At 50.1% G+C, this 27,985-nt stretch overlaps 1 protein-coding gene across 1 annotated transcript in view; it reads right to left on the bottom strand.

Moving 5' to 3' along the window:
• Positions 1–27,985, bottom strand: part of INPP5D (inositol polyphosphate-5-phosphatase D) — a 153,735-nt gene that overhangs the window by 8,036 nt on the left and 117,714 nt on the right. Inside the window, exons 14-24 of the mRNA XM_061122482.1 lie at positions 25,569–25,665; positions 24,909–25,047; positions 22,967–23,075; positions 22,689–22,777; positions 16,295–16,376; positions 13,640–13,729; positions 11,297–11,410; positions 9,900–9,982; positions 6,700–6,787; positions 2,388–2,537; positions 5–101 (exon numbers count right to left, since the gene is read on the bottom strand). Of these exons, the coding sequence (XP_060978465.1) occupies positions 5–101; positions 2,388–2,537; positions 6,700–6,787; positions 9,900–9,982; positions 11,297–11,410; positions 13,640–13,729; positions 16,295–16,376; positions 22,689–22,777; positions 22,967–23,075; positions 24,909–25,047; positions 25,569–25,665 (1,138 nt within the window). The remainder of the gene's footprint in view (positions 1–4; positions 102–2,387; positions 2,538–6,699; positions 6,788–9,899; positions 9,983–11,296; positions 11,411–13,639; positions 13,730–16,294; positions 16,377–22,688; positions 22,778–22,966; positions 23,076–24,908; positions 25,048–25,568; positions 25,666–27,985) is intronic.

Genomic DNA, 27,985 nt, shown 5'->3' with positions numbered 1-27,985 from the left:
CTACCTGTTGGCAGGTTCCCACTGCTTCATGGGGTCATGGCTGGTAAGGCTTTTCAGGGACTTGGGTCCACTGGATTCATCCCGTTCCGTCTTCACAAAGTCTGCAAGAAAGGGGCCAGGAAAGAGTACGTGAGAGTGTGTGAGGGTGCAGCCCCCAGGGTTTGGGCCAGGATGGCTCAGAGGTTTCCACTGGCGTGCTGAAGCTGGAGAGTGAGTACTGGCTGCCTGAGGGCAGAGATTCTGAGACCTCGTGTGTGTTTGGTGGTTGATTGGTTATGCCTGCATGGCTCCAGGGCTGGGAGAGTGGGCACGTATGACCCAGAGTTGTCATTTCCTACGGCATCGTCAACTCGGTGGTGTCAGCAAGGGACAAAGCCGGCAGCTATTTCTTGGCAGATCCGAATAAAAGAAATACAACAAGGTAGCGCTGCAAGAGCACCCAGTGCCCAAAGCCAACCTGTTCACGAGCTTAATGGGGAACTGGGACCCCATCTTCATAACGGACTCTGGTTGTGGCTGCAGGGGTACCAGGTCCCCCTCAGGTCTAGATCCTGCAAGAGAAACCAGCTCCCAAGGGCAGAGCCAGGAGGCACACTCATGGGAGGCGGCGCCCTGGATGCCCCCAGCCTTCCACAACCAGGGGCTGCCAGACTGTCCACAGGCACGAGTCCTGCTGTCTTGGTGTTCATGTGAGCGGCAGGACCCTGTCACATTTACAAACCTACGGATGCTTAGCAGGGGCTGAACCTGCACTTTCACCTTGGACCAGCCACTTGGCTTGGTGTGTGACCTTCAGCCAATCACTTAACCTCTCTGTGCCTTAGTTTCCCTATCTACCAACCAAGGACAAGACCTGGCTCTCAGAGCTATTGTGACAAGAGAAATGAGGTGGCATTTAATGGATGATCGTTTCATGCATCAAGTATAACATGAAAGCCTGACTCCTTTTAGACACTGTTATTTGAGCACTTTTGAGGAAGAATTAAGGCGAAGCGGGAAAGGAAAAAAAAATTATCTATTGTCTGAGAAGGAAGACAGGCTTGATTAACATATTTTGAGAAGCTCTGTGCCTCTCAAATCATTTATTTCAAAAGCAGGGAGGTTTTAATGGGATGGATGCTATTGAGAAGGACACATGTTAATTTCCAGGTTTCAAAAAATGTGTGCAGGGTTCAGAGAAAATTACAAATTCACATCTTCCTTGTGTTCTCTGTGTTACTAGGTCTCTTGACCACATTTCAGTAGTCTCACAGTGAAGTTGTGACAGTTCTCATCTCAGAGATGCGACGTCTGAACTTGCCTAACGCAGTAGCCCGCAGCCTTTTTGGCACTAGGGACCAGTTTCATGGAAGATAGTTTTTCTACAGACTGGGGCGGGGGAGGAGGGTGGTGGCTTCGAGATGAATCAGGTACACACTTACTGTGCACTTTATTTCTAATATTAATACCTCAGCTCCACCTCAGATCGTCATGCATTAGGTCCCAGAGGTTGGAGACCCCTGGCCTAATGGGAATCAGCAGAATCTTCTTTGGGGACCAGTAGGGAATGACTCTCTGATGCTGGCATTTCACATGGGGCGAGCAAACACCCATGATGAGCATTTGCATTTGCTCCCACGCTTGTCTGCATTGGTGTCCTTTCTGAGCCACAAGAAACGCATCCTCCCGATGGCCAGCCAAAGTAAGCAAGTGGCAAATAGTGGGGAGAGAAAGATTGAGTTCAGGTTCAAAGAGGTTGCTAGGGGACTCTGCCAGAGAAAAGAAGGCCTTGGAGGCTGGCTGGGATTAGGATCAGGAAGGGCCAAAGAAATGTGCTCAGGATGAGAGTGGAGCTTCCAGGTGAAGGTGATACAGAAGGTGCAGAAGCCCAGGGTGGGTACCAGGAGGGCAGGCTGTAGACACATACGAGGGCGTATGTGTATATATGAGTGCGCACCACGTGGCCACGAGGAAGAACAGGAACCACGTGGGAAATCCTAATCTCAACTGCAGCTGTGGTTTCAATCCCCCTCGCCCCTCAGCCAGGAAAGAGATTGTGATTAATCGGCAGGTCTGTGTGCAACCCCGGTCCTCCTGGTGGAGGTGTTCACAGGCGGTGCCAAGGCCCGGAAGGCTCACGTGAGGGCAGAGGACCTGGGAAACCCACACGCTTCACCTCCTTAGAGATGTGAGTTGACTGGGGTCAGGGAAGGGTGATCTGGGGCTGTGGACTGTTGCGGTTCTGTAGGGAAATTCTCGAATCTACAGAGGGTTCAGCCAGATTGTCCCTGAGGCCCTCTCCAAGGCTGGATTTTCGTCTTGAGGCCTCAGCAGACAGGATATTCCATGCCTGTTCCCCGCCCAGTGGCCGCTGAGAAGGGAGCAGGGCAGGGGGCATGTCCACTTACCGTAGAGCTTCTCCCTCATCTTGCCCTGGGAGGTCTGCAGCTTAATGTCCCCCTGGAAGTGACCCGTCATCTCTCCGTGGTGGGTGAGAGGCGTGTAGATGGGGAGCTGAGTTTCCGTGGCTTCTAACCGAAGAGCAATGCAGCCCTCGCCTGGGGAGGTGGGGGGCACAGTAGTCAGGTCAAGAGCCCCTCCTTTCACCGGAGAAACACCACGCATTTGTCCTGGAGATTTAGCCCCCCTCCCAGAACTGCAGTGGCCAAGGCAGGGATTATGGGACTAACCTTTCAGAACAACTCCTCAGCAATTTGGGGAAAACAGCTCAAACCTTCAATGAACTCCACGCAGATAAGTGGATGCAAGAAATTAAATTATAGAAAATCCAGCAGAAAACCAGAATTAAATACTAATCTGATTGCTGGAGAGAAGGAGAACCTCCCAAGGTTTGAAGCAGTGTGAGAAATGACAAGACAAGACTGACAGATAAGAAGATATAAGAGTTTAAAACTTCTGCATAGAGGAATTTTAAAAAAATGGAAAGAGGACTGACTGAGGCCATTTGCTGCAGCTAGCTTCAGAGAGGGTATTTTATCTGAACACCTCAAAAATCAAATCTCCAGCAGAGTAATGGGCAGACTACCTCACAGACATTTTCTACAAAAAGAGAAATGTAGCTGGTTAATTTCATTACGCTAAATGGAAACCAGTTCAGTCTTCTGAGTCATCAAAAATGCAAATTAAGGCAGCACTTAAGGGACTCTCGCAGACATGAAACTAGCAAAAGGAGAAGGAAGCAAAGAACACTCAGTGCCAGTAAGGATCTGGGAAGACCTGTACACTTGTACATGAGAAGGTCAACAAGGCAAGATGGAGCCTTCACAGCCACCAATTTGATGATGAGGGCCAAGAATCACAATTACAAGTACACACTGCTTTAGCCAGGAAACATGGGATCTTGTCCTAAAGAGATGATCCAAAAGAATAAATGTAGCCGAAGGAGACTGAAAACTGTCCACAAAGAAGAAAAGGCAACCCTCGTCCACTGTTGGTGGGAATGTGAACAGGTGCAGCCACTGTGGAAAACAGTACGGCATCTCATTACCAAAAAAAAAAAAAAAAACCCAACTAAAAATAGAATTGCCTTATGATCCAGCAGTCTGACTCCTGCTCATGTATCTGGAGAAAAGGAGAAAACTCTAATTCAAAAGGATACATTCGCCTCTATGTTCATAGTAGCGCTGTTTACAGTAGCCACGACATAGAAGCAACCTAAATGTCCATTAACAGATGAATGTGGTGTGCACACACACAATGGAATATTAGCCATAAGAAAAAGAAATAAGGCCATTTGAGGCAACAGGAATGGACCTAGAGCGTCTCATACTGAGTGAAGTAAGTCAGACAGAGACAAATATCATACGATATCACTTACATATGGAATCTAAAGTATTGTTCAGCATATTTACAAAACAGACTCGCAGACATAGAAGACAAACCCATGATTACCAAAGTGGAAAGAGAGCGTGGGGGGATAAACTAGGAGTTTGAGATTAGCAGATAAAACCACTACATATAAAATAAATAGCAGAGTCCTACTGTGTAACACAGGGAGATATATTCAATAGGCTATAATAAACCATAATGGAAAACAATATATAATATATATCTGCATCAATTTGCTGTACACCAGAAACTAATACATTGTAAATCAACTTTAATTTAATAAAAAATAAAAATGTCCACAAAGAGCTCCATTTCCACATTATTGATAATACTAACAAAAATAATTGGCAGAGCCTCAACAGTGGTAGTAAGGAATACTTTTTAAAATGAGGATATAAAAGATTGAAAGATGGCAAAAAAAAAAGATACAGTAAATTCATGGAATATTATGAAATCATCATGAAGACTGGATTGGAGGATCATGGAAAATGTGTCTTATCTAATACTAGGTGAGGAAAGCAGACTATAACTGGTGTCTCTGTGGTAATTATTCATGTAGAAATCTATGTGCCTATGGATGAACACTGGAGTGTGAAAGCAAATAAATATGAGACTGCTGGATGATGATTTTTCCTAGTTATTAGTATCATGGGTCTTCCAGGTGGCGCTAGTGGTAAAGAATCCACCTACCAATGCAGGAGACAGACATGGGTTCAAACCCTGGGTGGGGAAGATCCCCCGGAGCGGGAAATGGCAGCCCACTCCAGTATCCTTGCCTGGAGAATCCCATGGACAGAGGAGCCTGTCAGGCTACAGTCTATGGGGTCAGAAAGAGTAGGACACGACTGAGCGTCTGAGCACATCAGTGTGATGTGCTAACTGTCAGCATGAACACCAAGAGAAGGAAACAAACGAGGACCTCAGCGTTTGAAAGGAAGCTGGAGCCTCAGACCCACATGCCCGTTTCCTGCCAGTAAACCTCCTGACACTCAGGCACCATGTGGATCCTTTTTCTTTGCTCCATCAGACTCCTCGGGCTCTGCCCGCCCCTGCCCTAGCTCAGGGACCCTCTTTTCCAGTGCTGTGGTGGGAGGGAGTGGAGGGCACGATTCTGTAGCTGCGCTATCTGGGTTCAAGTCCAAGGTCACGCAGCAGTGGCTGGGTGACCTTGGACAAGTCACTTCATTTCCTTACCTCTGCAACGAGGGTGGCGATGGCGCCTAGATCCCAGGGCTCTGGGCAGAGCCTGCAGAGCGGACGACAGACACATGTGGGCACCCTTCCTGTCTGCAGCCTTTTTCTGCTTCCCGGCTTCCACTGATCAGCATTAACCGTAGATTCTTTCCATTGGAAGCAGACGCCCGCCCTGGACCTCACTGCCCATGCTGGTGGGCCTCACGCCCTCCGCCTCCTCTCCCCACTCACTCCCTCACTGCACACATTTCTCCGAAGTCCAGAGATGATCTGCAGGCTTTCAGTCTGCAGGACGCGGTTCTCTACTTGGCCCGATCTCTTGGCCACGTTTGCTATCATGACCACCCGCCCCTCTCAAGCAGCTCTGATGGCGTCCATGACCCCAGTCTTCCATTTTCCTCCCACTTCTCTGTCTAAGTCTCCTTCCCCTGCTCCTCCCCACAGCTGACCCCAGTTCAGGAAATGGAAACATTAGCTCAGCTACTCAAACCACGAGTGCAGGGCCATCCTCCACCCTCTTCCCCAGATTCCCGTGTCAAACAATGTCCCTTTGCAGTACCTCTCAATTTTAAACATTTTTTTTTTAATATCACCACTTTCATTCTGGCTCCCTCATCCATCATGTGGTCATGTGGTGATGTTGTTCAGTTGCTCAGTCATGTCCAACTCTTTGCGATCCCGTGGACTGCAGCTCACTAGGCTTCCCTGTCCTTCACTATCTCCCAGAGTTTGCCCAAACTCATGTCCATTGAGTCAGTGATGCCATCCAACCATCTCATCGTCTGTCACCCCCTTCTCCTCCTGCCCTCAATCTTCCCCAGCATCAGGGTCTTTTCCAGTGAGTTGGCTCTTCGCATCTGGTGGCCAAAGTATAGGAGTTTCAGCTCAGCATCAGTCCTTCCAATGAATATTCAGGGTTGATTTCCTTTAGGATTGACATCCATCATGTTGATCACCACAAACTCTTTAAGTTTCTAACTTGTAAAGCTGACCATGTTATCATCTTGCTCGACTCTTCAGTGGCTTCCTCCCATCCCCAGGATGTGGTATGTACCCCTAACCTGGCTTGTATGGAGCTGCCAATCTGGCTCCTTGCCTCCAGCCTCTGTCTGACTATCTGTCCCCTCACTTCATGCTCTAGCTGCACTATTCATACCAAGTTCAAGGGCAAAGCTAACACCTCGCTGGAGCCAGGGGCAGGCTGAAGATCTTAACAGAAGATGGTGTCTCTCTAGGAGGACAGTTGTTGGGGCCTCAGGCCTGCTCAAACCAGTCTGGGCTGGGCATTGAGCAGTGCCAGGCGGACCTGGGCTCAGATGAGGACTCAGCCAGTTACCACCCTGTGACTCACTTTACCTCTCTGAGCCTGTTTGCTCATCGACTAATGGAGAGGATAGTGTCTGCTTCACAAGGTCGTGTCAAGATCAGTCAAGTAGGATTTCAAGTGCCTGGCATGGAATCCGACACGGGATTCCATCTGCCCCTCCATGGGTGGGAGGGGCTGTGCGTCCTTCTCGGGAGCCTGATGGGTCAGCAGGATGACTTCCTGGTAACCGTCCCTCTGGCAGGACCAGGATGGGCAGCAGGTGGGTTTTTTCTGTGAAGGAGATAGCTCCCCTCCCTGACATGGGTGGCCTCGATCGCAGGTACCCATAACGCCTCTCCCGGGACCCTTACCATAGGATTCGTCGCTGTCGGAGGACTTGATGCTGATCAGGATATGCTGGTCCAGCAGGTACTCGGGGTCAGAGATGATGGGCTTCAGCTGCAGAGAGAACAGCACGGGTTAGCATGGACAGGTGGGGGACAGGCTCGGGGGAGCCAGCCCAGAGAGAGGGGAATGTACGGGGAAAGGGACATAGATGTTCTTTTTAAATTGGAATCTCTGCTTTTCCTGTCCAAGAGAGCAGGAAGGTACTGTATGTCCACCCTGCCCAGCATGATGGGGTTAACTTCCTTTCTGAGCCCCCAACCCCGTCACACTGAACCCGGGGCCCTGGGGAGAGAGCCTGACCCCAAACATGCCTTCTCCCACACCACCTCCCTTCCCTTCCCACACCCGCACACCCCACGATCAAGGCGGGGAGGACGGGGCCAGGCTGATACTCAGATGTCTGAACGCACCCCACTCCCAACAAGAGTGCAGCCCTCCCCTTGGCCCCCCGTCCTGGGATGGAGGCTGCATTGAAGGGGGCACCACAGGGCCTGCCCTCTGTCTGGGAAGGAGGAAAGCTGTGTCCACCCGCAGGAGAGCTTCCCGGGTGGGCCTGCAGGGTCCTGTGGGTTGTTGAAGGGCGGCTCAGCAAGTGGCAGGCACAGACCCCAAGTTCCAGCCCATCCCTGAGCTCCTGCTGGTGTGGCCGGGGGCACGGGGCAGGGCCGGGGGCACGGGGCAGGGCTGGTCTGCAGGCACAGGGAGGGGCTTTACGAGGCTGCCTGCTCCTGCGTGCCGGCTACTGCTTGTGACTTCCTCCCATGAGGGCTGTTCCTCGTGTGGACCCCAACACAGAAGGCCTAATAAAATGCTCGCAGGCTGCCCCCTTCCCTCCGCTCTACAGACACCGAGAGACCCCTAGTGCGGGCCTCTGGGTCCATGCCAACTGACGGGATGGACTCTATTCAGAAAGCTCCAGAACAGGTGACTGGACATGGCGGTGGGAGCTCTGGGCCATTCTTGAGGCTCCAGCGCTGCCCCCAGAACTCGGTTCACTGATGTGCTCAAAGTCAGCCCCGGTGCTGGGGTGCTGCTGAGGCAGGAAGAGGAGCCCGCCCCCCCCCATCACCGGGCAGCAGGGGGAGCGGGAGGTGGAATCTGAACACAGAAGGTCTGCGAGGGAAACGGCACCTTTTGGGGGGCAGGGAGCCTCGTCAGGTGCCTTGGCGGGGTGCAGAGGGTGAGATGGGGGGGTGACAGAGGGGGGCCCCTGAGATGCTGGGGGAGCAGAAGAGACCGAGAGCGAAGAGAGGGCTGGGAGCCAGGCCGAGGAGCTGACATCAGGGACCCCACCGGATGCAGGAAGCGGGGCCAGGAGCAGATGGGCGCTCCAGAAAGACCCCTCAGCCAAGAGGGAGGGATGGAGCCCCCTGGGAGATGGCAATGGGGTGGGGAGGGTGGGCCAGAGGCAGGAGGGGCGGGAGCGGGGACGTGGGGACCGGGATGCTGCCATCGTTCCCGACTTCATGGAAGTAAGAAACATGCTGTCCGGGTGCTTCCCGGGGGCAGTGGGAGAGGGTGAGGCGGGGTGGGGTGGGGGCTGAGCTGGGACATCACCTTGGAGCCCAGGGCCACTGGGACTTGGGTCCTAAACACAGCACCAGATGGGGACTTCTGTCAGCTCCGCCCCAGCCTCTTTCATGCAGCATGCAAGTGTGCTGACTGTTTGCGACCCCATGGACTGTAGCCCACCAGGCTCCTCTGTCCATGGGATTTGCCAGGCAAGAATACTGGAGTGGTTTGTCATTTCCTCCTCCAGGGGATCTTCCGGACCCAGGGATCAAACCTGGGTCTCCTGCGTCCCCTGCATTGGCAGGTGGATTCTTTACCACTAGGGCCACCTAGGAAGCCCCAGCCTCTTGAAGGACCCCAATCTAAAGTATACCCAGACTAGAAGACTTCGGGACTCGGACATAGGTCTTTTCATATGTGGTCCACAGGTCGGTTCCAATCAACAGTTGAGGCCAGTGCAGGGAGCCCAGGCCCCTGAGACCTGCTTGCCCACACTAGCCTGAGGCCGTCCTTTAAAACTCACTTGGGGCATCACATTCCAGGGAATCTTCCAGGGGGCCCTGAGACCCCTGCCCTGTGTGAAAAACCTGCCGGGCCCTGGACACTCCCTCTATGTCCCTCTCCCTTGTTAACTGATAAAGAAGCAGGGCCCTATTCCACGTGTCTCCAGAGTGAACACTAGACATGTCCATCATCAATGTAATGTCACAAAAGCCGTGCTGGGTCCCAGTTTTCTGTAATAAAGACAAATGTGTTCCCATTAAGGTTGCCTGCAATTCCACCCTCTGCCTGCTGGGGGCCGAGGACAGGTCAGGTTCTCTGTGCATCCAGAGCCAACAGTTTTCTCTACTCCTTCGTGTGATCCTCCGAGCCAGAGCTGAACAGAAGCACACTGCAGGGGAACTGGGGCCTTGGGTTGTGGGTCCTGGGTCTGTCACTGCAGCTGGGTGACCACGAACAAGCCTCTCTGGGAACTGCCTCCTTTCCTCTCTCTGTAAAATCACGTGGTCAGACGACACACCCCCTAAACCCCTTCCATGATCTATCAGGGGACTGAAATCCATCTAGGAATACTGGGGCCACCAGCTGAGGGTGAGAGTTGGGCCATAAAGGAGGCTGAGCACCACAGAATTGGTGCTTTTGAACTGTAGTGTTGGAGACGACCGTTGGGAGCTCCTTGGACTGCAAGGAGATCAAACAGTCCATCCTAAAGGAAATCAGTCCTGAATATTCATTGGAAGGACTGATGCTGAAGCTGAAGCTCCAATACTCTGGCCACCTGATGCGAAGAGATGACTCATTAGAAAAGACCCTGATGCTGGGAAAGATTGAGGGCGGGAGAAGAAAGGGTCGACAGAGGATGAGATGGTTGGATGGCATCACCAACTCAATGAACATGGGTTTGAGCAAACTCTGGGAGAGAGTGAAGGACAGGGAAGCCTGGCGTGTTGCAGTTCATGGGGTCGCAAAGAGTCAGACAGGACTGAGCAACTGAACAACAACAAAAGATGCAGCCCACGTTTAACCACTGCTGGGAAGAGTGTCATAAACCATCGTGACAGAGAGGCAGCTGCTTCTGCCTGGCCAGAGCTCTGCCACTGGCCAGCACCTCTGGCTGATGAACACAAAATCATCTCTGTTCTTGAGTTACCTTTGGGAGGGTCTCGCCAAACTTCACCACCAACTCCCCTTCGCTTCCTTCTTCATTTTCTCCTTCCTGACTCTTGACAAAACCTGTCGGGGGGAGAAGAAAGCAGGTTTTCAGAACAACAGTACAAGAACCAGACAGAGAAGACTCCTGGGGTCACTCCACCAGGACAGTGAGGACACCCACCCTCCTCTTTTATCTGTTGGGGCCACAGCATTGTTGAGGAGCCAAGCTCGCTGGAGATTCTGTTTTGGTTCAGCGGATGGTCATTTGCCAACATGGTCTAATTATTTTTAGGAGACTCAGAGATTCCCCTCCCTCTCGGCTCCTCTTTGCCACAAACCAGGCTAAGGAGGAATCATCACATCATAGGCGAGGAGATTAGGAAACATGGCTCTGGCTCATCCCACGCCACTCAAGATAACAGCCTTTTGAAATGCTAATTTAAGCTTCCTAACATGCTGTTTCCATAGAAATGTATGCAAATGTCTCGATAGTTTATTAAAAACACCCGCACAAAAATCCTCGTCATTTTTGGAAGTGCTATGTCCTTGCTCGGTGAACTGGGACCCGGGGAGACTTCAGGGAGAAGGCGGATCTGTCACCAGGAGGGGAGCCCAGGCAGAGTCTGCGGGCGAAAGGTGGGACGGCACTGCAGCAGGTGGCCCACGTCTTGTTCCCAGTTTCTGGAAGCATCTGTCATCCCGTCACACAGGGCCTGCTATTGTGGGGTTGACTCCCCACTTCCCACTCCGGGCCATCTCCGCGAGGAGAGCTAGAGACCGCACAGGCCGCCTCACCGTGGAGCAGCTTTAGACAACATGCCTAGAAATGTCACCTAGAAAGACTGTTGCCTAAACCCAGTTATGTGCAAACCGCTCCTGCCTGATGGGAGGCTGTCCATCTCCAACTTGCTTTCAGATGCTCAGACCAGCTGAGAAAGATGTCTGAGAGGCAGGAAAGAGGAGGGGACCCTGGGGAAGAACAGGTGATGACCAGCAGCTGCTCCCTCCTGGTGCTGGCCTCCACGAGCTCTGGACCTTTGCCCAGGACTCTCTGGTCATGCCAGATCCCCGGCTTGGGGGATCCATGAGTGGGCCAAACTCTGCCCGGAGGGGCAGGCAGAGGATGCCGTTGCCCCGCTGCCCGCCTGGTGCATCTGTGCCCCAGGGACCACCCGACCCTGGAGCAGCAGCATCGCAGGTCACTGGGGGCCCCACAGTACCCGGGTGTCCTCTTGTACTGTCCACCCATAGCCCCACTCTCTGACCCTGTCCCCACTGAGGCCCACCAGGAAGGCCTTCCCAGAGACAGAAGGGAAGTGCCACCAAGGACCAGGCGTTGGTGAAGGGGCCCTGCCCGCGTCCCCCCAGAAGGCAGTTAGTTGAGCAAGCACGTACTCTCCAAGCAGCTGGAGTGGAACTCCAGGTAGAATTTGGTCTGGGACTTGGTCTTCAGTGTGGCGTAGCACCCGAGAAACTCGATCTGCCCTTGGCTGTCAGTAGTCCCGGGGCCTGGAACGGGGGAGAGCAGAGGTTTGGTTCCACAGTGTCCGGAGATGGAGCGCTTCGATCCAGCCCCCCTCCTCCCCTGCAACACCGAGCTCCCTCCTCGCATCCAGGGTCTAAACAGAGGGAGGGTGTCCCCTGAAACCCCACCACCCACGTGGGTAACAGCCTCTCCGATGAGTCCAAGCTGGTGCAGGGCAGAGAGGGAAGAGTTCTACGCTCAGCTTTGCCACCGAAGCTGTGCGGGCCCTGGATGACGCCCTTAACACCGCGGCCTCCCCAGGGGTTCCGGCAAAGAGGGCTGGTAGATGCCCAAATCGATCTTGTTTCTAAGTTCACATAGTGAGGCAGGCCAGCTCTTCCTTCCAGGCCCAGTTCCTCCTGTTCCTTACTAGGAGCTCCCTATGCTCACTGGTACCCAGGTAACTTGCAGGTGTGGTCTTCCTTTAGATGATGCTTTTGTGAGTGTCCTGAGACTGACTGTGAACAGTGTCCTGTCCTTCTGTACAAACTCTGGGCCACCTGAGAGCAAGGACACATGCCCCCCCCCGGCCCCATCCTTCCCCTCCTTCCTGCTTTCCTTTCTTTCTCCCCTTGACTGAAGACAAACTGACAAATATAATTTGAAGTGAACAGCAGGCTGAGTTGATACACACAAACACTGAAGTGATTTCCAAGATCAAGACAATACTATCCATCATCTCACATAATTAATTGTTCATTCACGTGTTTTGGTAAAAACAGGACCTACTCTCAGCAGATTTTAAGTGTACAATGCTGTATTATTATCTATAGTCATCATGTGGAATATTAGAGCCCTGGAACTTCATTCATCTTATAACTGGAAATCTGTAACCTTTGACTTACCTCTCCTCCCCCTCAACTTCACCAGCTCCTGGCAACCACCACTATACTCTATATGAAATTGGCATTTTTTAATAAGGACCCCACATATAATTGATACCATACGTATATCTTCTACTTGTTTCTCTGTCTTATTTCACTTAGCTTTCCTCTCTCTTTTTTTTTTTTTAAACACCCAGCACCAAGGCCATGCTCCCCTTAGGTAGATGTTAATCCTGGTCATTGGCGTTTGTGAACATCTACTGTGTGCTCAGTTGCAGTGGACGGAGGACAAGGCTGACTCTGGGGATGGGATGAGGGTCCTCACTGAGGGTGTGATGCATGGGCTGCTTTATCAATGCTGCAGGAACTCAGAGAACAGAGAGAGGGGTGGGAGCCAGCAAGGGGTGGAAGATTCTGGAAACGCACAGTGGCCAGAGCTAGGAAGGAGACAGGATGGTGGGTCAAGGCTTGTGTAGAGAGCGAAGGTCACATAGCTGGGGCCATGGATGTCAGACCAACCGCCCACGGGCAAGAGTGTCTCAGGAAGACAGGGTTCCAGCCTTGTTGACATGAAGGACGAGGAGCAAACCAGGCTTTTCCAACCTGTGTTAGGCCTTGCACTCAGCCCTCCTAGATAAGCCCTTACTGTCTGCTGACTGTGGAAGTGGGGAGTGGGCAGAGGAGGTGACAACATGGCTTTCTGGTCACCCAGGCCCAGGGCTGGCCACGCTGCAGACGACATCCAGACCTCTGCTCGGATGAGGCTGGCCCGGCAACCACGGCTGAGCTGGATTATTTGCAAAATTACCTGCAGATCTATAGAGTACTATTTACTCCAGTATTTCCTCAAACGCAATCATCTGCATCCTATCTTCACAATTTTTACTGCCTACCACGCACCTGTCCTAATATTGACTTAACATTTCCTTTAAATAGACTCACTTTAAAACCTTAAATAAATGTATTTACATAAAAGAGTGCATCACAAGACTAAATGGAAAACCAGTGTTGCTTGCCTTACATAGAAGCATCACATTTAAAGCATGTTAAAATAAACGCATTACTAATAAGTGTTCATCCATGTCCCACCCAGAATCGTGACACCTATGCTGAACCTTGGGAATCACTTATTTTTCCCAGTTTTAAAGACTGTATTAAAACTGAGGCTTTAAGAAGCTGGCACGCTTGCCAAAGAGAGAAAGAACACGCTCTGGATTGAAATCATGGTGCGATTTGAACATGAAGGGACCTGACGTGCGGACCATGGGCTTGCCTGGAAGGATGAGCCTTTATCTAATGCAGACAATTGATTGCTGCAACCAGAAGACAAGTGCCCAGCCCTCCTGTCTGCATGAAGAAGAGAGGGACAGACACTGCCCCATAACTTACCGTTCTTGGAGACAAACTGGGAGGTGACTCCTGCCTCAAATGTGGCAAAAACAGGGCTGTGGTCACTGGTCATGATGTCACTGGTGCTGCCTGCAGGGGAGGGAAGGAATTTCTGAGCAGGGGAGGAGAGATACTTCTAGTCGAGCCAAGGATGGTGAACGCACGGCAGAAATCAACTGATGCTTATGGAACAAATTTCATGGTTTCATATGGTTGTTCCATTACCTTTCACAACCATGCTTGATAGTCTCCATGAAAGCCTGTGACCCTCTCCTCCGTGGCTAAATATCCCTGTAGTAGTTTTTTTTCTTTTTTCCTAAAGACTCGTGAGTTTTTAAATATATAGATCATTGTGTGTATGAACTGTGGGTGTTTTTTCCTGGTTTAACCACTTTGCTGCCTTGATGAGGAGCTCATGGCACAGAGTGGGATGGGGATTTCGGGTTCCTGAACCCATCACTGTCCCCCAACCCACAATGCCTCGGGAGAGCGTGGAGGTGATGGAAGAGTAGACACTGAGTATAGATGATTCTTTTAAGGAGCCTGGCACTCAGATGAGAAGGGAAGCCAGTGGAGCTTGTTTAGAGGGGATAACAGAAAGAGCAGAGGGTCTAGAAGTCTAGAGTTCTGAGTGCTTGTGATAGTTAGGTGGAGACGTTTGGCTGAGTACTCAGGGCTGGAGATTTTATCTTCTGCTCTGGAGTCAGGATGTTAGGTGGTAGCAGAAGCCACAAGGATGCCTGGGCTTCAGAGGGAAGACGTGAAGGCTGAGAAAAGATGAGGGTGACAGGCCAATGACGGACGCGCCCAACATTACTGGGCCAAAGGACACACAGCATAGGGGACGGAGAAGACGGTGAACAGAGATATATCCTTCTCAGTAAGGCATGTACAAATCGGCCAGAAAAAAGAGATACACATACCACCCCTCCAACTACCGAAGGGAACGGGCAGAAAATTCACAAGAGAAATATGATAGATGTCCAATAAACAAGGAAAAAAAAAAGCTCACTTGCAAACAACCACCAGAAAGACAACTTTTGAGAACTTCCCTGGAGGTACAGTGGATAGGCATCTACCTGCCAATGCAGGGTACACGGGTTCGAGCCCTGGTCCAGGAAGATGCCACATGCCTCAGGCAACTAAAGGCCAAGGGCCACAACTACTGAAGCCTGTGCGTCGAGAGCCAGTGCTCCATGGCAAGAGAAGCCACTGTAATGAGAAGCCCAAGGACCACAATGAAGACTAACTTCTGCTCACAGCAACTAGAGAAAGCCCATGCATGGCAACCAAGACCCAGGACAGCCAAATATAAATTTAAAAAATAAATAAATAGTGAAATCATTTTTTTTTTTCCCCAAAAGACAACTTGAAACAACAAGGAGATGGATGGAGAAAGAGAAGCAAGGAGAAGCAAGATGGTGGGGAGGCTGGGACTAGGGGAGAAGGAGGGCATGCAACAAAAGGTGAGAAGCTTAGCTAGGCCAGGAGGAGGGCACCCCGTCATACTGAGACAGAACGGAAGGGGGAGGCGGGACCCCATCTCAAACACGCTTGGCCACTGGCAGGAAGAAGTCAGTGAGGGTCTCGTGTTGTGTGAAGCAGGAGATGAGGGAAGGGGGGCAGTCAGGCCAAGTGTGGGGCCACTGATTTGTAGTGGAAACAGAAGAGCAGTTAAAGGGTGGGCAAGCAGGTTTTTGAAAATTGTTCTTTAAAATATTTTAGATGTGGGGGACTTTCCTGGTGATTCAGTGCCTAAGACTCTGAGCTCCCAATGCTGGGGGCCCAGGTTAGATCCCGGGTCAGGGAACTAGACCCCACAGGCTGAGACTAAAAGTCTGGCATACAGCAAACCACTTCAGAGAGCCTGTGTGTTGCAACTGAGACCCAGCACAAATAAATAAATATTAAAACATATCTTAGATGTGTATTGAGCATGATAGCATTAGCACTAGGAGAACTGCTTGAAACCTGGGAGGTGGCCTTCCCTGTGACTGTATGTGTCCTGTGGGTCCTGCCTCCCACAGTCAGTCTGGGCTTGGCCACGTGACTTCTTTGGGCCAAGAGCACATCAGTGAATGTGAAGCAAGCAGAGAGGGCAAGCGCTTCCACAGCTGGGACTGGCTGCCAGGAATCCCCGGACCCAGGCAGCAGCAGCCTGAACCAGCCTGCGGGCTGGGAGTGGATTTTCAGATAGATATTACGAAGCCAGAGATAACTGATACATACTATTGATGTCACAACCTGGAGACCCAAGCTCAAGGTTTACCCCCACTTCTTTGAGTCCGGACATTCACCCCCTTTGTTTTCCCAATTTCCTCCCCGCTAACTACTCACTAAACCCTCTTCAGCATGCCATGAAATATCTTCAGCAAAAGGCCCGACCTCTTCACCTTCCCCTTCATGTGCAAACCTGGCCCTTCCTGGAAGACCCTGCAGCCTCCTAGGCGAGGCCTGGCTTTCCTCCCCTTCCCGACACGGCCCAGACCCCGGGCAAGACAGGGAAGGCAGCTGTGTCCTCCCAGCTCCTCCATGCCGCTTCCAGACCAGTCTCCCTCCTTCTTTCTAAAGACCCCCATGATAGGCTCGCTTTGAATGCCAAATAAAGGCAGCCCTTTAACCTAGGGAAGTGAAACCTCTTAACTTGCTACTCACCATAGGACTGACATACCACGTGTACCAGGGGGTAAGACTTCCAGAGGACTCGGTCACACCAGGAGGGCAGATTGTACTTCATCTGCAAGTCAAATTCAAGGTTTCGTAAAATGCTACCTAATAGATAGCTAGTTAGCTAGCTAGCTAGATACAGATATAGATAGATAGATTTAATGCTAGCTAGCATGCTGCTGCTGCTGCTAAGTCGCTTCAGTCATGTCCGACTCTGCGACCCCATAGAAGGCAGCCCACCAGGCTCTGCCGTCCCTGGGATTCTCCAGGCAAGAACACTGGAGTTTGCCTTCTCCAAATGCTAGCATAGCCTGGAGGTAAAAAAATTGACAAGACCATTATACTATAAGATATAGAAATTCAGGCCAATCTCTCTCATGAACATAAATACAAAATATTTATAGTATTAGCAAATTGAATAATATAGATAAAGATAAAATAAAGATAATATACCTTTACCAACTGGATTTATTCCAGAACCGCAAAGGTATTTTAATATGGAAAATCATTCAGTGTAATTCACTGTATTAACAGAGTAAAGGAAGAAAAGCACATTGCATCCATAAATAAAGAGAATTTGACAAAATCTCATATCCATTCAAGATTAAGTATATATATTAAAGAATAGAAGGGAATGGCCATAATCTGATATAGTATTTGCAAAACAAAGCAAAAACTAAACTACCCCTTACAATATTTGAGGCTTTTACTCTGAGATTAAGAATGAATCATGAATGTCTGCTATTTCTGTTTTTAGTCAGCATTACAGGTCAAAAGCAAAGATCAGAAGAAAGAGCATATAGCAACACCTCTAGAATCATGAATGACATAACCATTTTCCATCCCTATTTTATGCCCCCAACATTATTCCACACCCACTGCTATCACAGCACCTATAAAGCATTTGATTATATTTGCTTGCAAGTTGTTTTCATTAAGTGATTTAGAAACTTTTTGAAAAACAGGAATCTTGTTGACTCTGCTATAATCCAGAATGTGACCCATGGACTATTAATATTTGAATATTTTATTAAATAGCAGTGTCCCCTAAAAAATAAATAAATAGCAGTGTCCCCTAAAAATAAATAAATAAATAAATGAATAGCAGTATCCCCTAAAAATAAATAAATAAATAAATAGCAGTGTCCCCTAAAGCCCCTTGTCCAAGTTACTATTGTAAAAAAAAAAAGAAGCATACTACTATTAAAAGAAATCATAAAAGAAGAGATTAACTCATGGCATCTGTAATCCTTGAGTTCACCTGCTACTGGTTCTTAATAGAATTTCCCCAGAAGTGGTTTTCAACTCTTTCCACCTGCCTTAAGTCCTGGCTCCACGGTCACATCCCAAAGTTTCAGACACCTACACCCCTCCTTTAATGAGGTTCACCTGGCCATGCTCCCTTACCTATCCTCCTCACTACTTCAGAATGTCTTGTTGCTTTATATTCTCTTACTTTTTTTGGACTTAAATGAACCCCTCTACCTGATTTTCAACCCAATCTTTGCTTATTTTCTCCAACAATTTACTTTAATAAAACACTCTAGCTACTCGTCCCCCCCCCGAACTCATTCATCCATCATCCAACCAGGTCAAAGGCACTCATCCAAGGCACTCATTCACACATCCATCCATTCACTTACCTACCCATCCACTTACACATCCATCCCTCACCTACTTAACCATCCAGCCATTCAGCCATCCAGCCATTCATCCATCCATCCATCCACCTACATATCTAATCATTCAAACAGTATGTACTATGACAAGCCCTCTCCAAGATACACGAAGAGCAGGATGTCTGTTGGGTGTCAAAGACAAGGCAAACTGGCAATAACAACCCTCCTTAATGAATATCCCCTTTCCTTTTAAGTTCTAGCTCTTTCTCCTCTGCATGCTAAGTCACTTCAGTCGTGTCCGACTTTTTGTGACCCTATGTACCATAGCCCACCAGGCTTCTCTATCCATGGGATTCTCCAGGCAAGAATCCTGGAGTGGGTTGCCATTTCCTTCTCCAGGGGATCTTCCTGACTGAGTGATCAAACCCACATCTCTTACATCTCCTGCATTGGCAGGTTGGTTCTTTACCACTAGTGCCATGCCTGCAAACATAATATTTCTCATCCTAAAAGAGCCTATCCCTGACACCTCCTTCAATTACTCTTTTCTTCTTTTTGCCATTTTTCTTTCAAGAATGTTCTCTTTTCACTGCCTCTATTTCTGGACTTCCCATTACTCTTTCCTAACTTGAGGTATATACATCCTGGTCTTCCAAGGTGGCACAGATGGTAAAGGATCTCCCTTCAAGTGCAGTGGACGCAAGGGACTTGTTTGATCCCTGAGTTAGAAAGATTCCCCTAGAGGAGGAAATGGCAACCCACTTCAGTATTCTTGCCTGGAAAAATTCCATGAACAAAGGAGCCTGGTGGGCTACAGTCCATGGGGTCACAACTGAGCGACTGAGCACACACACATATACAACCTACGTATAGTAAAGTGCGGTAATCTATGCCGTACAACTTGAGGATTTTTTTTACATTTGTATATGCCCATTTAACCACCACCTAGATCAAGCTGTAGAAAATGTCTATCATCCCGAAAGGTCCATTTGTGTCCCTTCCTTGTCAATGCTACCGCCTCTGAGAGGTAAACACGACCGTGACTAAGGTTTCTCCATTGATTAATTTTGCCCACTCTTGAACCTATCAGTGGACTCATTCAGTACTTATTCTTTTGTGTCTGGCTTCTTTCAACCTTCTTCATCCTATTTCTTGAATAAATGTGTTTTCATTTTATTGCTGCAGTTGTAATCCATTGTATGTATAAATCACATTAATCAATTCTACTGTTGCTAGAAATAGGGTTGTTCCCAGTTTTTGGACATTATAAACAAAGGTGCTGTAAATGTCCTTGTATCTGTCATTGGGTGAACAAATGCACTACTTTCTCTCGCGTGTACACCAAAGCAGAACTGCTGAATAGGGTAGATGCACGTTCAGATTTCAGAGATGCTGCCAAACTGTTACTTCTTAACACAGCAGTTCTCAGCACTGGCTGCTCTGCAGAATTATTGGTGGAGCTTTACAAAGACCCAGAGAACAGGGCCCCACCCCCGATCTGTTGCATCAGAACCTCTGGCGAGGAGGTGGAGACATCTGTATTTCTGAAAAGACTCACCAGTGATTCACCTGCACATTCTGAGTGAAGAGCCACTCTGACCCCCTTGCAGTCTGGATCTCACCCCCAAGACTCTAAGCCAAGGGACATCCCTGTGGGTCCCGTGGTTAAGAATCTACCTGCTATTGCAGGGGACATGAGTTCAATCCCTGGTCTGGAAAGATTCCACATGCCTCGCAGCAGCTAAGCCAGGATGCCACAACTTCTGAGACTGTACTCCAGAGCCCGTGATCCACAGCAAGAGAAGCCACCACAAGGAGAAGCCCGCATGCCACAAGTAGAGAGGAGCCCCCACGTGCCCCAACTAGAGAACGTCCACTAGTGGCAATGAAGCCCCAGCGTAGCCAAAAAACAAAACAACCTCTATGGCAACTGTTCTTTCAGTGTCCACCCAAACCCCTGAACCTGAGTCCGGCTGCTTGCTCAGGGCTCCTGTGAATGTACCTGTTCTCCTTGGCTCACACACTCCATGCTGGTGACCACTGATCCTGGCAAGTCGTTCAGCCTGGCTTCTGTGATGCTTTGAGCTGTCTGCTTGGTCCTCTAACCATCTACATCCACTCTTTTTCTGTCTCCTTTGTCATCTCTGCTTCTCCCTCCCCTCTCTGAATGGAGATGACCCCAAATCTGTCCATAGCTCTTCTACGATCATCGTCCACGTACTCTTTGGTGACCTCACCTATTCCCATGGATCTGACCATCTTCTCTGTGCAGACAGCTCCCAGATCTACGACCCAGCCCTGGCATCTCACTTTAGCATCAGTCTAGCATTCTTAACTGCCCTCTGGATGTTTTCTTTGGGATTTTCCACTCACATTACACAGTGAGGCTTAAACAAGCTCTACTTTCCCCTTTGGAGCCAGCTCTGCCTTCTGATCTCACAGTTTATATTAACGTCAGTCAGATGGATCAATATATCCTGCTTTTCTTCTTTCATTTTCACTGTTTCCCCTCTGGCTTCAGGCCCAGTTATCTCTCAGCCTCCTTGTTGGTCCCCTGCGTCACCCTCATGCTTTACACTGATGCAGACCGGTCTTCTCTGTGTATCACCGTGATGCTGCCAGCCCTTCAGGGGGTCTTGTAGTGGCTTCCTGAAGCAGGTGCCCATCTAACAGGTAAGAATGCTTCGCCTGGCGTCAAGGAACTTCCTCTCTGCCATCTCAGGCCCCCGCCTCTTCCTCCTCATACTCAAGTCCAACTAGACCATTCCCTCACCACCTCCAAATGTACCCGCGTGGGCCTGCCCCGATGGTGCCTTTAAACCAGACGAGCCCAGCCACACAGCAGCCAGTGAGCACCTCATGAGGTGTCCTGCCCCAGGTCTCAGACTCCCCTTGGTAGGAGTCCTGGGTCTGCCCTCCTCCTCTCTGCTTTTTCCCCTTCTCTAACTCCTGCTTTGTTCAGGCATCTCCCCAACTCCTGGCCTTTCTCTTCCACTTTCATCCAGTCTTCTACCTGCCCCTGAGCCCAGCTGTTGCCCAGAACTCTCTCCTTTTCCCCAGGCCTCTAGTGGCTGGGGAAGCTCCCCACTATAGCACCCCTATCCCCCGGGACCCAGCACAGGGCTGGTCCTCCTGGACCAGCCCCCAGAAGGTGATGGGTGCCAGATTTCCTGCCTTGGCACCTGCTCCGGCAGTCCTTTCAACCTGAAGTGGATCAGCCCCCCTCAGCCCTTGTCCTGCCTCTTTGCTGAAATCCAAGTGCCCTTCAGGCATCTCAAAGCCCCTCTTCAAGAAGCCTCCCGGATTCTTCCCTGCCCCAGTGGTCATTTCCCTCGGGGAGTACTCCTCATAGAATTGGGCATCGCATTGTATTCTATCTCTGGTTAGGGCTTCCCTGGTGGCTCAGACGGTAAAGAATCTGCCTGCAGTGCAAGAAGGAAGATACCCTGGAAAAAGGAATGGCTATCCACTCCAGTATTCTTGACTGGAAAAGCCCATGGACAGAGGAGTCTGGCAGGTTACAGTCCATGGGATCAGAAAGAGTCAGACATGACTGAGTGGCTAACACTTTCACTTTCTGATTAGTTGTGTCTTTATCTTACCTTTCCTACTATAAACTCTTTGAGGGCAGACATCTAACTCATCTTTGATCTCCCAACACCTAGGACAGTGCCTAACCCATCACAGGTCATCGGTAAATACCTGTTACACAAGAATGAATGAATGCCTTATAACAGTTTCCTCATTATTCCATGGAACACAAGTGGTCTCATAAGATATTAACTGATATTTCATGACCACCTGAATTTGGCACATGAATTTTCCCATAGAGAACCCTGTGCTCATAAACCTGTAAAGGCACTGATAAGTTCTGAAGCAAAGAAGCTAGTATAATGATGATTCACTTGGCAGATTAGAAAATATATTTATAGGACTTTAAAAAGAGACAGAAAATATACAAACAGCTCATATAGCTTAATATAAAAAAACCCAAATAACCCAATCAAAAAATGAGAAGACCTAAACAAACACTTCTCCAAAGAAGACATATAAATGCCCAACAGGTACATGAAAAGATACTCAATATCGCTAATTATTAGAAAAACACAAACCAAAACTACAACGAGGTATCACCTCACATTGGTCAGAATGGCCATCTTTATTTTTAAAAGTCCACAAATAAATACTGGAGAGACTGTGGAGAAAAAGGAATCCTCCTACACTCTTGGTGGGAATGTAAATTGGTGCAACCACTATGGAGAACAGTAGGGAGTTTCCTTAAAAAAACTAAATATAGAGCTGCCATATCATTCTGCAATCCCACTCCTGGGCATATATCTGGAGAAAATTCTAATTTGAAAAGTTACATGCCTTTCAGTGTTCACTGCAGCACAACTTACAAGAGCCAAGATGTGGAAACAACCCAAATGTCCATCAACAGATGGACGGATAAAGAAGACGTGGTGTACAGTCACACGCACACACACAGGCACATGCACGTGCACACACACACACATGTGTGCACACACGTGAACAGAAGCATCATGAGCCAGCTCCTCACAGGGGCATGTCTGCTTGCCCAGCCTGTCCCTAGGTGAGGGTTTTCTCTGTGACACGATCAACATAGCATTTCTAATGCCATTTCTTTTTTGTTACCTAGTGGATGAGGGTTCTCTTCACTTCCTATTCGCCGTTATGGGAATGGACAAAGGAGGGCTGAGATGTGCAAGGCAGGTGGAGACGGAGGACAGGAAAGGACTCACCCCTGTGGCTTTCTGCTTAGTGTAGGCGTATTTGTCCCGAGTCATTCTTTCAAAACGATAGGTGGGTGCGAATGTGATTTCTTCCTCCTCTGAAATCAAACAAAACGGTGGTTTCAGTTTTGACTTCCCATGTTTCACATCTGGGCAAGTTTCTCCCTTTTCCAGGTATCACTCTCCCCCACCCACTGAGGATGTTTGGGGAAAAGGGAGACAGGACGATGGAGGGAGGGGGCCCACGAGAATACAATGGTGGTCGAGAAAATGATGGTTGTTCTTACCAAAGTGCAGGAAAACCTTCTGCTCCTTCCTCTCCATGAGCAGCTGGTCGTGGGACAGGAGGTCTGCATACTGCTGCTGCTTGATCTTCTGAATGATGGTTTCTGCCTCCTGGAGCAAAGACATGGCCAGGCTACTGGTGAGACGAGCCCTTCACCACATGACAAGGGGCACATCACCTACCTGCTTGCCTGTCACACCGGGACTCCAAGCCCCTAAAGTTGCTCCAGACCCTGTTCTAGAGATGTCAAGTTGGTGCTTATTTACACTCAACCATTTAATAAGGAAAACCTTGCAAGTGTAGTGAAATATCAGCTCAATAACAGAAGTTTCTGCCTGTTCTAAATTTGCAGAGGGACATTATTTTTGCACACGGACTTCTAGCATCCTTTTTCTAAGACTTCCTTGGTAGGTATGTCTCCCTTGCTCTCTCATTGTCTCTGTGAGACAGCTTGTTCATAAGGCTATGAAAGGATCTGAGACCCTAGCCCCTGAATCTGTGGGGACCAGGCCTCTGTGATCTGGGCTCAGACTCCGAGAGTCGCCATGACATTGGTGGGGTGTGCTAGCCTCGGGATCCAGCTGTCCTCTCTCCCAGGACTTATGACACATCCACTCTGGCAGATGCACTGGGCTGACCCTCTGGGGAGTGAATGGTTGGGATGGTCCCTAATTGGGAAGGGTCAGGATCTATGGGGCCCCTGTCTACCCCATCCCCTCTGCCTGCTCAGTCAGAGGGGAGAGGAGGAATTCTCAAGAAGCATCTTGGGAGGGAGGGAGGGGTTGAGGAGGGTGAGGAGGGCACAGATGGGCCAAGAGCCGCTGTGGTAGCAGGAGGCCCAGAAGGTGCGGGATGTGGAATGCCTGGGAAAGCATCCGGGAGCAGAGCCCCAAGGCCCAGGTTCAATCCCACTGTCAGAGATCTGTGGCCAACCCAAGGCCATCCTCTCAGGCTGCTTGTGCTCTCAACTGTAAAATCAGGTCTGTCTCCACTGTCCCCTCCCCCTGCACAGACACCAGCGCAAAGGACCCCTGTTACACAGGGAGCAGACAGGCATGGTTCTGCTCCCAGGCCTGGCCCCTGCCCCCTCTTTCAGGAGCACAAAAGTGACCGCATCTCGTTCTTATCATGTCCAGGGGCCACGCCAGTCCACTCCTTCCCAGGGAATCCTTTGCCTTCCCCAAGGAAGCAAGGCCGTCTGTGCCAGGGGGCCCCCGCTGACTGCTGCTCGTTGGATGGGCGTCCAGCTTCAGGAATGTCTTCCTCAGGCTGCCTGGTGACCCATGATGTGGGGAGAAAATTGAGCTGGTCCCCACAGATTTCAGCCTTTCCTTGGGATCTGGGACCGGTGAGTTGAGAGGCTGCTGCTGGTCAGCTAGGGCACTGGAGTGGCAGAGAGGTGGTAGGGAGGGGTGGCCAGAACAGGAGTGTGGGAAGTAGGTGTGAGCAGAAAGTGAAAGTCGCTCAGTCGTGTCCGGCTCTTTGCGACCCCATGGACTTTACAGTCCATGGAATTCTCCAGGTCAGAATACTGGAGTGGGTAGCCATTCCCTTCTCCAGGAGATCTTCCCAACCCAGGGATCAAACCCAGGTCTCCCGCATTGCAGGCAGATTCTTTACCAGTTGAGCCACCAGTGAAGACCAAGAATACTGGAGTGGGTAGCCTATCCCTTCTCCAGTAGATCTTCCCGGCCCAGGAATCAAACTGGGGTCTCCTGCATTGCAGGCGGATTCTTTATCAGCTGAGCTATCAGGGAAGCCCGGGTTGAGCAGAGGCCAATGGGAAAGAAAGGCAGTGGCTCCATAGTTGGAACAGTGTCGAGTCCCAGAGGAGTGGCCACTCTGGCCCAGCTCAGTCTGTGTGTCCGCACGACCCTCCGCCCTGAGCCAGCTCAAGGGAGCCTGTCCCGTGTAGCCCCGGCCCCGGGCAAGTAGCCCCTCACCCAGGTGGGCAGCTCCACGCGGTAGTTGAGATCCCCGAGCCAGAAGAGGTGGGTGAAGCGGTGAGTGATGTTAAAGGAGCTCAGCTTCTTGTCTCCCAGGGCCAGAAACCGGAGAATATTCATGTAGTTTTGGTTTCGCCTAGTGAAACGAAAAAGCAGCCAGCTTAGCACGGGATTGTGGGTTCCCTACGCCATGGGCCAGGAAGTCAGAGCGAGACATGTGGGGAAGTGAGACTTCAGTCTCCTGCAACTACCAATCTGATGTGGTCCCTGGGCTGAACTGGGAATGCAGGGCAGGGCCCCGGGAGCATCCGCTCTGCAGGGACTCAGAGTCATCAACCTTCTCAATGACTCTGCATGACTGGGCCACCATAGGCAAATCGGGCTTTCACCTGTGACAGTGCCCCGAGGAGGATTTCCTCTTGAGAAGCGGAGTGGTGTTTGGATGTCTCTGGTTAGTGACATAAGGAAGTGTCTGCTCTGTCCCCTAGGCAAGATTCACCCACACCCCTGTGCCACAGGTCCCTTTGATGAGACCACAGGAAAAGCCCTTAGAGGCCAACAGGGCAGGGCTCGGCCGAGGGCTTACGGGGTCTAGGTGTTGAGGTCTATCTGGGCAAATAACCCCAATAGCTGCTCTCGGGGAGTGAGCTCCATTACCTGAGTTTCTTTTCGCTTCCTGAAGTCAGGTGGCTGTTAACAAATCCCAAGGAGGTTCCATTGAACATGAACGACACCCCCACGGCTCCCTTGTTCCCTAAAGGGAGGGGAGAAGGGAGAAGTCAGAACACCCGACAGGCAAAGCTGCCAAGAGGTGGGAAATCAGGGTGAAGCCACGCCACACATCAGGAGAGAGCAGCCGTGGGAAAAAGTGGAGGCCAAGGAAGAAGAGCAGCTTCGTCTAGGGTGAGAGATGGCAGGGGATAAGAACTGGGGTGGGGGGTAAGAGTCCTCCAGGACAACAAGAAAACGGGGTGAACAGCCGGCAGCCTTGGGGTTCTCGGCAGGTCCAAGGGAGGAAGCTGCTGGTGTAAGTCATCCTGGCATCGCCCTCTAAGCAGGTGTGTGTGTGTGTGTGTGTGTGTGTGTGTGTGTGTTTCCCCACAGGCCCAAGCAGGGCCATCAGAAATACTCCGAAACCTTGAGAAGAAGAGGTAGGAGGAGGAGCCGGCGGCTGGGGTGGGGCTGACCTTGCACCAGCAAACCCCAGCCTCCCGGAGGGGCCAAAACCTGCACTGAGACCCGGGGTTCTGAGTGCGTTCCCCCAAGCACCAGCAGCAGCACCACCTGGGAACTTGTTGCAAGTGGACGTCGCAGGCCCTGCCCCAGATCTGCTGAATCAGAGCTTCGGGAGTTGTTGTTTTTCAGTTGCAAAGTCATTTCTGACTCTTGCAACCCCATGGGCTGGGCTGTAGCCCTTCAGGCTCCTCTGTCCATGGGCTTTCCCAGGCAAGAATATCAGAATGGATTGCCATTTCCTTCTCCAGGGGATCTTCCCGACTCAGGGATCAAACCTGCATGTCTTGCATTGGCAGGTGGATTCTTTACCACTGAGCCACCAGGGAAGCCCTAAATATATTACATGTTTGTTGTTGTTTAGTCACCAAGTCATGTCCAACTCTTGGTGACCCCATAGACTGCAGCACTGCAGGCTTCCCTGTCCATCACCATCTCCCAGGGTTTGCTCCCAGGGTCCACTCACTTAGAGAGTGGGAGCCAGAAATACCTGTCTAACAAGTCCTTTTGGCCGGGAGTTAGGCCAACACTGTCCAGACAGTTTTTGCATTTTTAAATAGTTGGGGGAAAATCAAAAGAAGAATATTTTGATTAAATTGATATGAAATTAAAATGATATGAAATTCAGAGTCTATAAACAACATTTTATTGGAACACAGCTATGCTCTTAGAGTCCAGTAGTTATGACACAGACGGCATGACCTGCAGAGTCTGAAATATTTACTATTTAGCCTTTTAGACTGTGAAGAAAGCTGAGTGTGGAAAAATTGATGTTTTTGAACTGTGGTGTTGGAGAAGACTCTTGAGAGTCCCTTGGACTGCAAGAAGATCCAACCAGTCCATCCTAAAGGAGATCAGTCCTGGGTGTTCATTGGAAGGACTGATGCTGAAGCTGACACTCCAGTACTTTGGCCACCTCATGCGAAGAGTTAACTCATTGGAAAAGACCCTGATGCTGGGAGAGATTGGGGGCAGGAGGAGAAGGGGACGACAGAGGATGAGATGGCTGGATGGCATCACCGACTCGATGAACATGAGTTTGAGTAAACTCTGGGAGTTGGTGATGGACAGGGAGGCCTGGCGTGCTGTGATTCATGGGGTTGCAAAGAGTCGGACACAACTGAGCGACTGAACTGAACTGAGCCTTTTAGAGAACAAGTCTACCAGCCCTGCTCTAGGTGGTTCTGACACATGCCAAAGTCTGGGAACCTTCTCTGCCCATCATGGTAGCTATGAGATGTGTTGGTCTTGACTGAGATGGGCTGTGAGTATGAGACACAACAGAATTTTAAGCCTCAGTAGAAGAATGGACTGTAAAATATTTAATAAACCTTTAAACTGAATATTCATTGAAATGGTAATATTTTGAATGTATGAGCCCTGGTGGCTCAGACGGTAGAGAATCTGCCTGCAATGCAGGAGACCCAGGTTCAATCCCTGGGTCAGGAAGATCCCCTAGAGAAGTGCATGGCAACCCACTCCAGTATTCTTGCCTGGAGAATTCCATGGACAGAGGAGCCTGTCGGGCTACAGTCCATGGGGTCGTGAAGAGTCGGACACGACTGAGTGACTAACACTTTCACTTTCATAATATGATATATTGATATGATTTTTTTTTATATGTTATATTGTTAAGATTGACTTTCCTTGTTTCCTTTTCCTTTAATTTAGTACTCAAAATGTAAAACCACCCAGCTGGCTAACATTCTGTCTGGGCTGGACAATGAGAGGGCCCTGGGGGCAAGCCAGGCTGGGCCTCCTAACCCACGGCTCTCTCCCCTCTGCCCTGGCGATGATTCCCCTGCCCCCAGGAGGCCCCTCCTGTCAGCTTTCTCCCCAGC

Source organism: Dama dama, chromosome 20 (assembly GCF_033118175.1).
Source record: "Dama dama isolate Ldn47 chromosome 20, ASM3311817v1, whole genome shotgun sequence".
Taxonomy (NCBI): Eukaryota; Metazoa; Chordata; class Mammalia; order Artiodactyla; family Cervidae; genus Dama; species Dama dama.
Note: the sequence above shows the minus strand (reverse complement) of the source record. Positions and strands in the feature narration are given on the sequence as shown.